Consider the following 13,603-nt stretch of genomic DNA (forward strand, 5'->3'; position numbering starts at 1 on the left):
TGCCCCAACCAAACAAAGAGGGCAGGAGCATTTCAAACAGCAGCCTCCCAAAAAGTTGGCTGCTGCAGAGCTGGGCTCTGTTGGGACCTTTGCTAAGCCAGGCCGCTGGAGGATGCAGCAGCTGCAGCAAGCCGGTGCCTTCGCCTGGAAGGATCCTGGCAGTCGTCTCTAGTCCCCTGTACGTGGAGGCTCTGTCTGTTTGCTTCTGTGCTTTAAGCTGATTTGGGTGTTGGGAGCTTGGTGGGGAATGACAGAGAGAAACTTGAACAGGGGTGCGGGTGAGCACAGGGGAGGGGTTGCGAGGAGGCCAGTGTTACTGAGCTCCTGGTGCCCTGAGCACCCATCCTGTGCTTGGTGGGTGCACCGACTCGTGTGGAGTGGGCTGCTGCCGCTCGGCACACAGCCTAGGGATGCAGAGGTTTAGTGCCACACTGAAACTCAGGGGAATGTGGTGCCTGATCTAACGCGCTGGCTTCCAACTGCTTTTTAAACTCAGGAACCTACCTAGCCACTTCCCAGTAGAAGTGCAGACCACTCTTTAGAAATTGCATGGGTGTAGATAGACTGCTGGATGGAGAGTTTAAGCCAGTTGCAAGCCACGAAAGTGCTCCAGCCAAGATACAATAGATGAACAAGCAAGAGAGGAAAGAGGAGAGTTCTGTGAGTGCTGATTTCAGGTTTCACCTCTGTGCCACTTTATTCCTGCACCGCCAATCTGCTAATGAGGACACCGCTAGTTCCTGCCATCTCTGCAGGTGAATAGCATGGGATTAATTAGTCAGTGTCTCTAAATGCCACTGGAGGCTGAAAGCAGTTGTCCTGTTTATGACTCTGTTTTGTAACTGGTACTTTCCTTCATTGTCATTAGCTTTGGGCTGGGTAGTCGCTGTGGTGTGTTGCTACAAGCAGCTCTCCTTGAGCCCCAGAAGATCCAGGTGACCACTGGATTATTCTGCTAATTGCAGCATTGAACTGCTTGTATTCATTAATTGTGTTGAGGCTGAGGCAAGGTGCTGTACACTGGGCGTTGTGGAGTGCTTGTAAAGATTGCGCTGGAGCACTGGTTTGACCTACAACGCCTGGATCTGATGTTTTCCCTGCTCTGTAGGTGCTTTGGTCTATCTCTCTGTGCAGTCTATCATTCCTTCTATACCTGTGCTAAAGAGGGGTTAGATGTATGTCTGGCTTCATGGAAACAGTTTGTATTGTTTTTTTGGAGGAATTGCAGGGTAGGGGATTTTTCATCTAATGGCTTTGGAAACTTTTCATCTTAATGTTTAATAATAGCCTCAGTTGTCTCTGCAGAGGGTTGAGTTTAGCCTGAGTTTCCTATGGCTGCACGGCCAAGAAGTTAGATAGATTTCGAACAACAGGAAAAGGAGATTTTGGGGAGCTGCTTTCTAGTCTGTAGAATGATGTGAATTTTATTAGTTCAGCTGAAACTGAACTTCTAGGTGAATTCAGTTTTGAGTCTCTGAACTTCTGGACTGCTCTCTCTTGAGATACAAAACATGCCAGCAGCTACGTCATGTACAGACTGAAGACTTCAAGGCTGTGTGCCGTGGAGTGTGCCTCAGCAAATTTGTTTATAAAGGATCTTAGCCTAAAAATTCGCCATGGTACATGTTTTCTCTCTTTTTTTCCTGCAACACTTACAAAGCTGTAGTACTTTAATTCCTAATGCTGTAGGAATATGCCTGCTGAATGTTAAAATTCCTCAAAAATCCTGATTTCATCACAAGAAACAAATAACACATTACTTTTCCYGTGATTTCCTTGTCTCTTCTTTAGATATGTGAAAGATACTAGAAAGCCAAAGTAAACAGCACATTACTTTTTGCTGTGATTTCCTTGTCTTCTATTCAGACACTCAATCCAAAGTATGTCTGTGATTTAGTCTTTGCGATTCTTCCCACTGGAAGGGCTGTATCTTGGGAGAGCAGAGATTATTTAAAGATGGAAAACACTTCAAGGAGAGGCTAATAATACTGTTGATTGTACAAGTGTAGGGCAGTGAAAAACCTGGCATTTATGGTTCAGGTTTGAATACTTCAGCTCAACTTGATTAGAATTTGCAGAGCTGGATTTCTGAGTTTGGATATGAAATACAAGCTGTGCCGCTCACCCAGGTCTTTCAGGTGGTCTATAAAAGCCTCTTGCTCCTTCAGGCTGTAGTTCCACAGTCACTAATACCAGGTTTTTGCCCTCCAAATCATTCCTCAATACAAATCTAACCTTTATCAGATGCAGGCACAAAACCACAGCCACGCTGAACTGGTCACAGCACGTGATATGGCATTGCTGCTTGACCTATGGTTTTTGAGCCAAACTCTATTGGCACAAAAACCTTCCCATCTTTAAGGCCACAAGTGAGAAATGCCCAAATGGGAACTGTATTCTTACCATGCCAGCTATGCAAGATGGATTTCAAGATGGTCTTGGCCATTTGTGTCTTCCATTTGAGGATCTAATTTGTTTTGTGTGGGTAGGCAGACAGCTATCTTCTCCATTTGCGCTGAARGCAGAGCCTAAAGAAATTGGCCACTTTTCAAAAGCCATGGAACAAAGCTAGACATTAACTTTAAATAGCTTGCTTCAAAGTCCTGGGCAAGATACACAGTACAAGAGAGATATGGAGCTACTGGAGCAAGTCCAGCAAAGGGCTACTAAGATGATTAAAGGACAGGCGCCTCTGTCATAGGTGGAAAGGCTGAGAGAGCTGGGCCTGTTTAGCCTGGAGAAGAGAAAGCTCAGAGGGGATCTCATCAGTGTGTATAAATATCTGAAGGGAGAGTGTCAAGGGGATGGGACCAGACTCTTCTCAGTGGTGCCCAGTGACAGGATGAGAGGCAACGCGCTCAAACTGAAACACGGGAAGCTCCATCTGAACTTAAGAAAAAAAGAAGACTTTACTGTGAGGGTGACTAAACACTGGAACAAGTTGCCCAGGGAGGTTGTGGAGTCGCCATCCCTGGAAATACTGAAAAGCTGTCTGCACAGAGTACTGGGCAACCTGCTCTAGCTGACCCTGTTTGGATTAGATAATATCCAAAGGTCCTTTCCAACCTCAAACATTCTGTGAATCTGTAAAAAGCTTCTTATGAGTTTATCCCTTAGGCAGTGAGTCAGCATTGCTCAGGTTAACAGCAGTGTCTAAATTCAACTGTCCAATCTCCTTTTTAATAAAAAGCATATCTCTTGCAACAAAGCTGCTCCTATGCATCTACTTCTCCAATTTTGCAAAGRAAATTAGGGCTCTGTAACATGGAATACCTAAGCTTTTACAGCAGTCTGCATTGCTGGTCGCAATCTCTGCTTTTACATAATTGCCTCCATGAAGCTTGATAAATCGTMGCAAAGCAGTGACATTGTACAAAACTGCAGTCCATGCAATCTGGAAGAAGCAACCATTCTTACCTGGCACAGATCTTCCCGCTTTGACAGCATTTCTGCCTAGGACCCCTAAAATTGTTAATCTTCCTCTAAGCTAAGTACCATTGAACCACATTGCAAAGTCTTTCTGATTAACTGGCTCCACAGAGCTAAGACTCTCCGATCAGTTTGTGCAGCAGGTGAAACTGTYATCTAGATAAAGAAATAAGAAGCAGCCATGTCCCTTCGAAGGTGTGCCTGGCATGCACTGAAGCAGTGCTCTAAGCAGGCCAGAAGGCAAGAAAATTAGTTGCTGTACCAGTTCATCTTTCCTTCCCAGCACTGCTTACTATGTTAAAAGTACATTTCTCTGCTGGGTGGGATCAGTCCATTTTCCCGAAGGGAGCAGACGCTCTCCCCAGAGAATGCTACTCCCTTCTACGGTATCTTAGCCTTCGCTCCATTTGAAATGGTTCTTGCTCTCAAGAAATGCTTTTCCATATCTGAGTCAAGTATAATCTAGTGCTGTCCTGCCTTGTCCTTGTGCAGCTCCTGGATGTTTAATTTTATTTTTTTTCCCAAGCTGCTGCAGAATGAAAAAGGACTCATCTTGCCAGATTTGCAGCCATTATTTAGAACCTTGTGGGAAAGCAATAAAACTGGTTAGGATGGGTCGGCGTCACTCCCCAGCTGCTTGCAGCTGTTTCAGCTTCCCAAAGGCTGGCCGGGGACCTGGAAAGGCAGTCTGGGAATCAGAGGCCAAGACAAGGGTGGGCAAAAAGGGTTTAGCTGCTACCACCCTTGCAGCTACRAGGCCCAGAGCAAAGGGAAGGCTGGCAGACTGGACTTGTGGCTCCTTGCAGGCTCTCTGAGGATGGATCCTTTTGTGCTAACACCTTCCTCTCTATTTTTTTGCTTCGTGTAGCCTGAGATATCTCATGCTGTTATGAATTAGTCACACTGTGTTCTGTTCTATGTCCTGGTACACTGGCCTTGCACTATACAAAGCCAACTTGAATTGAAAGGAAAGGATATGTCCACATGTAACTTTGTCCTAGACTACATGCACCTTCTCAGGGTAGGAAGATTTTACACTCACTGCTGCACAGCAAGCTCTTGCATCCAGTGTGTGTTGGGATGTTAACAACACAAAGTGGCCGTCCTTAATTTCTAAGACTAGACAGGAGACTGGTTGCCTCTTTTGGTCTCCTGTGGGTTGCTGTTTTTCCTTCTCCTGCGCTTCCCTGTAGCTCAGGCACAGCCTTTCTCAGTGTCAGCAGTCTGTCTCGCTGGTGAGGCACGTTCTCCCACCATCACACCTGCTACCCTCATGCCTGTGTTTCTCTAAAGAGAAATTGAGCCTTGTTGCTTTTATTAAGTCCATTCATAGATAAGTGCTTGCATCTCTCCACGGCTGCTCCTTCCTTCAGGGCTGGGCTGGCTGCTGTGATGCAGCTAACCCAGAGGAGTTAATTAGCTATTTGGGAAATGCAGCTCTGTGATAAAGCAGTTGTGTGATTGTGGCAAGACGCTGCTGTCTCTTAAAGACGCTGCAGGGATCTCACTCTCCACTGCTTCAAGCTAGTATGAATTTTGGAAGAGGCTTTGCAGAAGTAAAGGTTTCATATTGCTAGGGTAAAAACTACCTGTGGCCAAGAGGAGGCTTTCAGTTGTGACGCTTTTGTCTCTGCACACAGAAGGGAGAGGTAAATGTTCCCAGATACACGTAACCTCCGTAAGCACACAACTAATGTTTAACTCTTGGGGAATTTGGAATTCAACCCCTTGATAATCAAAGAAAGACTGGGGGAGAAACAGGCAGCAAACCAGCCAGCGTGTGCACGTGTGTGCGCGCGAGCTTCAAAAGGTGAGCTTCATGCTGAGGGACCTTGAGGATGAGCCGTGGGGAATGTCTCCTCCTCAGGCCCACATCTGCGAGCTAGCGCCTCGAGCTGGGCCTTGCCCAGGCGCTGCACCTGCTTCAGAAGCGAGCAGTGACAGGAGAAACCTGCTGCTTGCCCAGTGGCTAGTGGTTAGAAAACTTCGCTAGGGTTGGAGGCAACTTGGATTCAAATTCTTCCTTCTTCTCAGACCTTAATTCCACTCCACCTAGAAGGGAGCTCTGGGACATGTGTGAGCCATGTCCCAGAGCTCTCTCACCTTCTCTCTTGGGGCTGTTCCAGTTTGTATGTAGTATTTTCTGGGCCAGAGAGAGGAAAAGCTAAGGAAATAATCACAGTGAAGAGAAAGGAGCTCCAGGCTCCTGTCTGTGCTGCTTTGAATATCACTCCATGCAAAATTAAGGAGTAAGAACATTCCCAGCAGCATTTTCCCAGTTAAAGAAGCTTTCCTGGTTACAACTAAATACTTAAAGAATTTAGGCATAGCAAGGGTTCAGCAGCAGCTGGCGAACGGGTAGCTGATATGAGATTTGGACAGACACTTAAACTGGCAGGCAGAAACAAAATTCCTTTGCAGGCCTGGCTGCGTAAGAAAAAATGCAGCTGCTTACCCAAATGCCTATGTCCGATCGGCTGGGTAAGGTCTTGAAAGCTAAACCGCTGTAGCGCAAACCTTGGGATGTCTCACGCTGTGTGAGAGCCCTCTCCCAGCTGCAGGAATACGCTGAGTGCTGCAGAGGCGCACATCTGGCTGCAAAGCGCAGCAGGTTGAGAAGGGGAGGCCGCTTGCCGGCCCGTAAGGAGTCGCGCYGAAGCTAGCACGGCTCACGGGGGAACACCATTTTGTGCGCACGAGCGTAATTGCAGGATCAGGGCTTGTGAAAGGATGTGCAGCTGTGGCTGGCGTAGAACACCGTAACGAGGCAGGTGAAGGCAAGCTATACTTTGGATCAAATCTGCCCTGGTCCGTAACATCTGGGTTTTGAAACAGGAGGCTTGTAATGCCCATGCAAAGTACGCAGGACCTGCGCTTTTTTTGGAAAGCCCCATGCAAAGTAGCCTTTATGGAGCTGCCCTATTCTGGAAATAACAAAGGCTGAGGCAGCGCAGATGAGACAGTTCGGAGCCTTTTTGCATGAGGTAAAACCTTTCTTTTTTCCTGATGTCCACAGAAATGAAAAGCTATAAAGGCATCTGGAATAGGAGTAAGAATATTGGCATACGAACACAGCTCACATGATTGCAGTGCTGTGAGTTTGCCTCCGTTGAAGCTTTCTTTTCCTTGCTCCCCCTCACAAAGCCACAGCTTGAATTGGCTTCTGCTGAGCAGCATAAGTAACCTTCAGAGGAACCATGTCACCCCCAATCCAGGCCTAAAAACTAAGGGAAACCCCCTGTCTGATGCAAAATTGTGGATCTGAGAAACTCCCTGAAACTTTCCCTCCAACTGGATTGATTTTTTGGGGGAGGGAGTGCAAAAATTATTAGAGACTAACAAGCATCTGACAGGATGGGTGAGTGTAAAGGTCTCTTCTCCATGAATGTGTAACTTGGGCAGCTGCATTGCATAAGCCACATGCATGGTGCTGGCTGCAGCTCCATCAGTAAAAATCCCCCTGGAGAAGGAGAAAGGGGAAAAGGTGACGGACTCAGCTTTGGAAATGGTAGCATGGAAAACTGCAAGTCCGCAGCAGGACCTGGATAGACAAAGGCTTAAACAGAGCTGGAGTCTGACCTGTTGGAGAGACTGTTGTGTTGTGATCGTGTAGGACTTTGCTGGGATACTATGTTATCTGGAGGTGAAACCTGCTGCTTTCACCAGAAGCCCTTTTCCCTTATCCTACAGGGTCACCGCTGTGCACTTTGGAGTCTGGGTAGGGCAAACTAGAGGAACTGGTAGAGATGTTGTGTGGAGTTAGTGCATTTACAAAGCTTTCTCATCAGTCTCTCTTCCCCAGCGGTGTGAGGAGGCTGGATAAAGGCTGCAGGAGTGGATTGCTGACTTTCCCAGCATTACTCCAATAGGGAAAAGTCCCTGCTATGAACTGGAGCCTGCTGTTGCAGGTGACTTTGGCAGATTTTAAGTTTCCTGGACTATAAGGAGTTGTTAAGCAGGTCGATGTTTGAATAAGGTTTGTGTTTCTGTCACAGACTTTTCAGATGATTAAACTGCTTTGTTTTTACTCAAGTGTCCTCTGAGCATGTCTTGAAATGCTCTAGGAGGAGGGCAAGTCTTCTCACCAGGACCTGAGCTGCCCATACCCACAGCCACGGGAAGCTCAGGAAACGCTGGGCCTCACTGTGGGCTGATACTGCCAGTGCTCCTCCTCACCCCGTTCGGCGTTGGAGCAGATTTCACCTGCTAACTGCCTGGAGGTACCATCCAGACAGGAGAGCCTCTGGGTTTTGGAGAAGTTTGGGTGCTTCTGCAGTTTTCCTGTTGCTCTGTAATTGCAATATCTGCAGCCAGAGAGACTTCTACTTCCCTRTGTCTCATCTGCCCCAGCTCTTATCTGTGTAGTCCCTAATGCAGGTGGCAGGGTGTGGGATRGCGTTTAGATGTAAACAGCTCTGGATCAAAGTACAAATCTGCATTGCTTGAGTTAATTTCTCTTTTCTGTCTTGCTACAGAAGTAGTAAAATGCAAAAGGGTGCAACTCCAGTATCACATTAAGTAGCTCCATTTTTCCCTGTGGCTTTCTGTGGGTGATCTGCAATAGTCTCTATGCCTTCTTGGCAGACGAAACACGTAATTGTTTTCTTTAAGACCAGCATATGTTTGGGGAAGTGGAGTTTGGAAAAGACTCATAACTCACATCTGCGTGTTGCTCACACAGTGWCCGTTTGAAGTGGTCTTTATTATATATTGCTAATCTGAAAAGTTTTGCTGTGCTATGGAGATTCTTGTGGGTTGTTAATTTTGGGGAGGGAAAACCCAAATGTGTCCTCTAGGCAGCAGTTATGGCACTGGTTTTTGAAGAAATACTTGTAGAAGAAGGGAGCTAGTAGGAAATGGAAAAAAAAAAAAACCTCTACCATAATTGTACAAACACACACACACACGTGTGTGCACACACACACACAGAATCATAGAATCAGTAAGGTTGGAAGCGACCTCTGGAGATCATCTAGTCCAAACTCCCTGCTCAGCAGGGTCACCTAGAGCATGTTAGACAGGGTTGCATCCAGGCGGGCCCTGAATATCTCTAGAGAAGGAGACTCCACAACCTCTCTGGGCAACCTGTGCCAGTGCCCTGTCACNGTCACCTAGAGCATGTTAGACAGGGTTGCATCCAGGTGGGCCTTGAATATCTCTAGAGAAGGAGACTCCACAACCTCTCTGGGCAACCTGTGCCAGTGCCCTGTCACTCACAGGGAAGAAATTCAGGCGGAACTTCCTGTGGTTCAATTTCTGCCCATTGCCTCTTGTCCTGTCACACGGGACAACTGAAAAGAGTTTGTCCCCGTCCCCTTGACACCCTCCCTTCAGGTTCTTATAYACATTGATGAGATCCCCCCTCAGTCTTCTCTTCCCCAGGCTGAAGAGGCCCAGCTCTCGCAGCCGTTCCTCAGAGGGCAGATGTTCCAGCCCTCTGATCATCTTCATTGCCCTACGCTGGACTCTCTCCAGTAGCTTCATGTCTCTCTTGTGCTGGGGAGCCCAGAACTGGACACAGTACTTGAGATGAGGCCTCAGCAGGGCTGAGTAGAGGGGCAGGATCACCTCCCTCGACCTGCTGGGAACGCTCTTCCTAATGCACCCCGGGATACTCTTGGCCTTCCTGGCCACAAGGGCACATTGCTGGCTCTAGCTGACCCTATTTGAGCAGGGAGGTTGAACCAGATGATCTCCAGAGATCCCTTCCAACCTCAGCTATTCTGTGTTATTCTGGTATATGAATATATACATATATGTGTGTGTATGTATGTAGATACATATGCACATGTATATACATATATATACACATATATATGAAGCACAGTTCTAAGCGCTGTCCATCCTGCTTTTCCTGTAACTCTGGAGTCTTTTTCCTCCTTCCCCAACTTGCTTTGCTCTCTGACTTCTATGGTTCCATAATGCAATGGCTTTTCTGTGGGCCAAGGACAGAGGGCAAGGAAGGGGCCTTTATTTGGGGGGGGGTGTGCTTTGGGATACTGAGCTGTGCCTATGGCTTTGGCAGCCCTTAGGGYGTCGTTATGTGCTCCAGGGTTTATGTGCTAGAGCAGCGGTGGAGCCTCTGCGTGCTGTCTTGCCTCCTGACGTCGCTGCTTGGCCGGTCCCCCCGCCCCGCAGAGCATTCCCGTTTTACCCTTGCCAGGCACACTTGCTTGCTTTGGCAGGGGTGCATGCATGCCTGGCCCCACTCTGTGTCCCAGTAGCATGACAAGTTTCCTGCTTCAGAGCCAGGGATAGGAAAAGATCTGGCCCTGGCACTTTCCTTTGCTCTGCGGTGTGACTCTGAGTAGATGTGCTTTCAGAGGCTATATCTGTGTAATTTCCTCCTACACACAGCTAGTACATATGTTCATGTACTAAACCACTTACAGCACAAGTCAAAGCTGCCTATGTGTGTGTGTGTGTGTATAGAGGAAGCAGGGGGAGCTCAGAGGGAAGGGAACGGGTAAGCACTAAGGAAGGACAGTAATTACCTCTATGTTTGCCTGTGTAATGTATTTTTTTACAGCTGGCATATAACTGTTTGCTTTTTCTTGCTTCAAAGGTATGAGACAGTGCAGTCTACAATATCAAAGGGCAGCGTCTAAGGCACTGACTGTTTCCAAGGAGTAGCCTGCACACCTGGAGTCTCTGATTCTGCTAACTGCCACATTACAGACCACCAAAGATGGCATGAAGCTCTGGGGAGGACCTGCTTGCTTCCAGGAACCTGCCAACCTTGCATGATGAACTTCTGCTGTTTCCTGGGACTTGCACTGAGCTCTCTGAGATCCTGAGCAGAGCCTGCTGCTGCTCCAGATCCTAGTGTGGCTGCTTGGCCAGAGCAGGACACATCTGCATTGGGCATGAACACAAACAACCACAGAACTATGAATTAGAGGTGGCCCATGCACATAAGAGGACTTGCATTGCTCTAAGTTTTGCAACGAGAGGAGACAACTGCCTTTTGTGTATTACCTAAGCCACCATTGGAAATAATAGCCAGAAAATCAGCAATTAGTGACCTAGCCATCCTAGTCCTTTGCATATGCATGATATTCTCCTTATTACAACAAAAGGAGGAATGCTTATTGTTCACAGCTGAGATAGTGACAGCCTTCCCTTGAAATAATGGGGCCTGGCTGCCACAGCCAATTGCAGTTCCAGATGTGTAGATACTCAAGGAGTTTCTAACAACAGCACCTTCTAGGTGGTTCAGAAATGTCTTTTGAGTGGATTTAGAGTATATTTTCCTTCCTCCAGCAACCCATCTACTGCTTTTCAGAGGAGGAGCAAACCTCAGCTATCTGATGCCTTCTCCCTGCTCTGGCCCATCTCTCCTTCTCTCTCCATCACTGGTACGCTGATGGCAGCAGGGAATTGATGTCTGGTGTGGAACATCAGGTAGAGCAGAGCTTGTTTCTGCCCTCTGTGCCCTTGCTGGACCAGGGATCTTGGACAGACCTTCTGTTCTGAAGAGCGTTACCTCATGAAATTCCTGCTTGAGCAAGGGAGGTGTTTCTTGGCCATCCCAATTGCTTCCAGTCCCAGCTGAAAGCACTTCCTTCTTCTGTCGCTGTGACTTGGGAACTTGGTGTCTAACAAAGCATTGTCACTGCTCAAAGCTTGGGATGGTTCTCTGTGGAGCCACAGCCACTGCAGGCAGCYGGGTGACAAAAAGCTAGCAGAGTGGTAGCACAGCCTGCGAGACTTGGTGTTGCCTTTGGGGTGCAGCCATCCCCTACTCTTTGCTACCAGCCAAGTGGCTTCTGCCACTGCTTCTAGGCGTGTTGATAAGGGCTGTGCAGGAGAATTGCTTTCTGGCCAGCAGTACTGACCAGCTGGCAGGTATGTAGCTGCTGACTGCAGGACGGAAGGGTGGCAGGAAGGGTGCCAAGCTGTGCCAGCACCCCGGGGAGCAATGGGCCGCTTGGATGACCATGCCAAGAAGAGGATCGTGGAGTTGCGCAAAGCCGGGCTGAGCTTTCGCAAGATCAAGAAAGTTCTAGAGCTAGACAAYATCCGGGTGACCCCTCAGGCAGTGTACCTCTTCCTCAAGCGGAAGAACGTGGAGCCCTCCCAGGTGGCAGGAGCCGTGCTGCCCCAGCCGGCAGGTGACAAGGCGCAGCGCAAGGCAGATGCTGGCCAGGCAGGCTGGGAGGACGAGCAGCTCTGGACCATGCTTCAGGAAAATGAGCCTGAGCAGAACGAGCAGGAAGCAGTGGGTCCCAAGCCCCCCACTCTGCCCAGCGGAGGTGCCACGGGCAATGAAGGGCCCTGCCTCAGTGACAGCCGAGACAGCAAGGAAGGCATCAAGATTGTCAGTGTGACCTCACTCTGCAAGGATGGTGGGCAGTTTGGGAAGCCCGTGCCYGTGGGACTGCCTTCAGGGACCCAAGTGGCCTCCGGGAACAGTAAGGCCTGGCTTTCTACCTCCTGTTCTTGCCTCTCAAGTGGTGCGTGAGTTTGGATGCCTTGCACCAGGGCTCTCTGTGCCCTAGCAGGGTAAAAAAAAAAAAAAAAAACACAACTCTGCCTCTGCCCCAGCTTTCCAGTCCCATATGGATGGTGGGAGTGCCTCCAGCACTATTCAACCATGGTTGAAATGCAGAGGAGTTTGGCCTCTGACTATCATTGGCAGGCCAGGGCTCAGCTTTGAAGCTGTGCTGTGTAAAGAGGCTTTCTCCCTCAGGCCCATGCTGTGCCAGGAGGGAAAGTGCTCTCCATCCTCCACAGAGGGAGCTCTGAAGGGGATTTGTGGGATGGAAAGCCTCAGTTTCAGGTTTTCCTTCTGAGGCATTTCTTTCAACGTCCCTCGCAGGTGATGACTGCTCCGTGAACCGATCAAGTGCTCTGGGGAGCTGCCCAGCTCTCCTGCCTCCAGCTGTCCCCCCGCAGCCACTGCCCAACCGAGGGAGGCTCTTCATGCCCCCTGCCAGGAACCCAGCCCTGATTGTAAAGAAGAAGATTGTGGATAGGGCTATTCTCCTCCAGAAAAAGGTACGAGGCAAGGAGATTTGGAGGGGCTTGAGTGTGCCTGACCTGATGGCATAGCTGCTCCAACCAGAACCCACTGTGCTTAGCTCACACCAGACACCCTGCTCACAATGACCCTAGTGGGATCCCAGGAAGCATTGAAGGCACAGGAGATGATGCCCACATACAAGGGAAGGTGTGTTGATGCCCTGCATGGTGGGCTTCATCCCTACTGTCCTTGTGTGTGCCATGGAGGAAGCCCTGGTCCCTGAGTTGGGTACTGCCAGGCTCCCCACAGGGAACAGGCCCAGCACACATGCTGTGCCTTGTCCATGGGCTTCCTTAACAAGGAGACAACTTGTTCCTTGGAATTAAAGCCTCATTTAAACTACGCGCATAGGGTAGAACATCAGGGAATTAAGGGCTCATGAAATACAAAGCAAATATATGCTATTTGCACTCTTAAGAAATGCTTAAATTTAAGCACTTGGTTAGATTACCAGGGAAGTTTCCCCGTTGCCCCTGTTCAGGGCAGTTGGATGAGGACTTCTCAGGGTAACGGAGATGGGATACGGTTACTATTTGCTTTTGGAAAGGAGTGACGGAAGTACTAGTTTCTGTTAGTATTTGGCCTCCTGAGCTTCCATTGCACAGTTCACAGGCTTTCCCTTTAAGGTTTGGTGTTCAGTATAAGCTCAGAAGTTCTGCTTGAACCCCACTGAGGACAGTGGCTCTGTTGGCAGCAGAGCAGYGCAGAGGGAAAGCTTCAGAACATCTCTCAGAGATGATGGGCTAAGGAGGGCCATGATAAAGGCAAGGAAGCTAGGACTGCCACCCTTTAAGAMGCTTCAAGCCTCTGTAGTCTTAACCCATGCAACATTGCTTTGTAATGCTGCAAAAACTCTCATGATCTGGGCTGTACATGCACAACCATGCCTGACCTGACACTTGCTATTCTCCCACCAGGTCAACATTCAGAACGGGCAGAGTCTGTCTGGTACCACGACTGTCCTGCCTTTCCTKGTGGGAGTGCAGCCAGCCGGCCAGCCCCTGCAGGCAAGCCCAGCTGTCCTGACCACTCCAGTGAGCCACAGTGCAAATGTAAGTGACCCAGGACTCCTAGGCCCAGCCCAGAGTAGATTGCCAACAGGGTGAATGGGCCTCAGAGCAGTCCCAAACACAAGGCGAAAGCACAGCC

General features: G+C 48.8%; 1 protein-coding gene across 4 annotated transcripts in view; it reads left to right on the forward strand.

Moving 5' to 3' along the window:
* The window catches only part of LOC146594710 (uncharacterized), a 16,060-nt gene continuing 2,457 nt past the window's right edge, over window positions 1-13,603 (forward strand). The window contains exons 1-4 of one of the 4 annotated variants that reach the window (XM_085306994.1): window positions 1-178; window positions 9,995-11,843; window positions 12,251-12,429; window positions 13,372-13,506. In XM_085306994.1, the coding sequence (XP_085163120.1) occupies window positions 11,351-11,843; window positions 12,251-12,429; window positions 13,372-13,506 (807 nt within the window). In that variant the 5' untranslated portion in view covers window positions 1-178; window positions 9,995-11,350. Of the gene's footprint in view, window positions 179-694; window positions 756-6,394; window positions 6,414-9,994; window positions 11,844-12,250; window positions 12,430-13,371; window positions 13,507-13,603 lie in introns of those variants that run through there. The other 3 variants (XM_085306995.1, XM_085306996.1, XM_085306997.1) reach the window with 3 other exon arrangements.

This window comes from Rhea americana, unplaced genomic scaffold, assembly GCF_003343005.1.
Source record: "Rhea americana isolate MKP2758 unplaced genomic scaffold, rheAme1 scaffold_250, whole genome shotgun sequence".
Lineage (NCBI taxonomy): Eukaryota > Metazoa > Chordata > Aves > Rheiformes > Rheidae > Rhea > Rhea americana.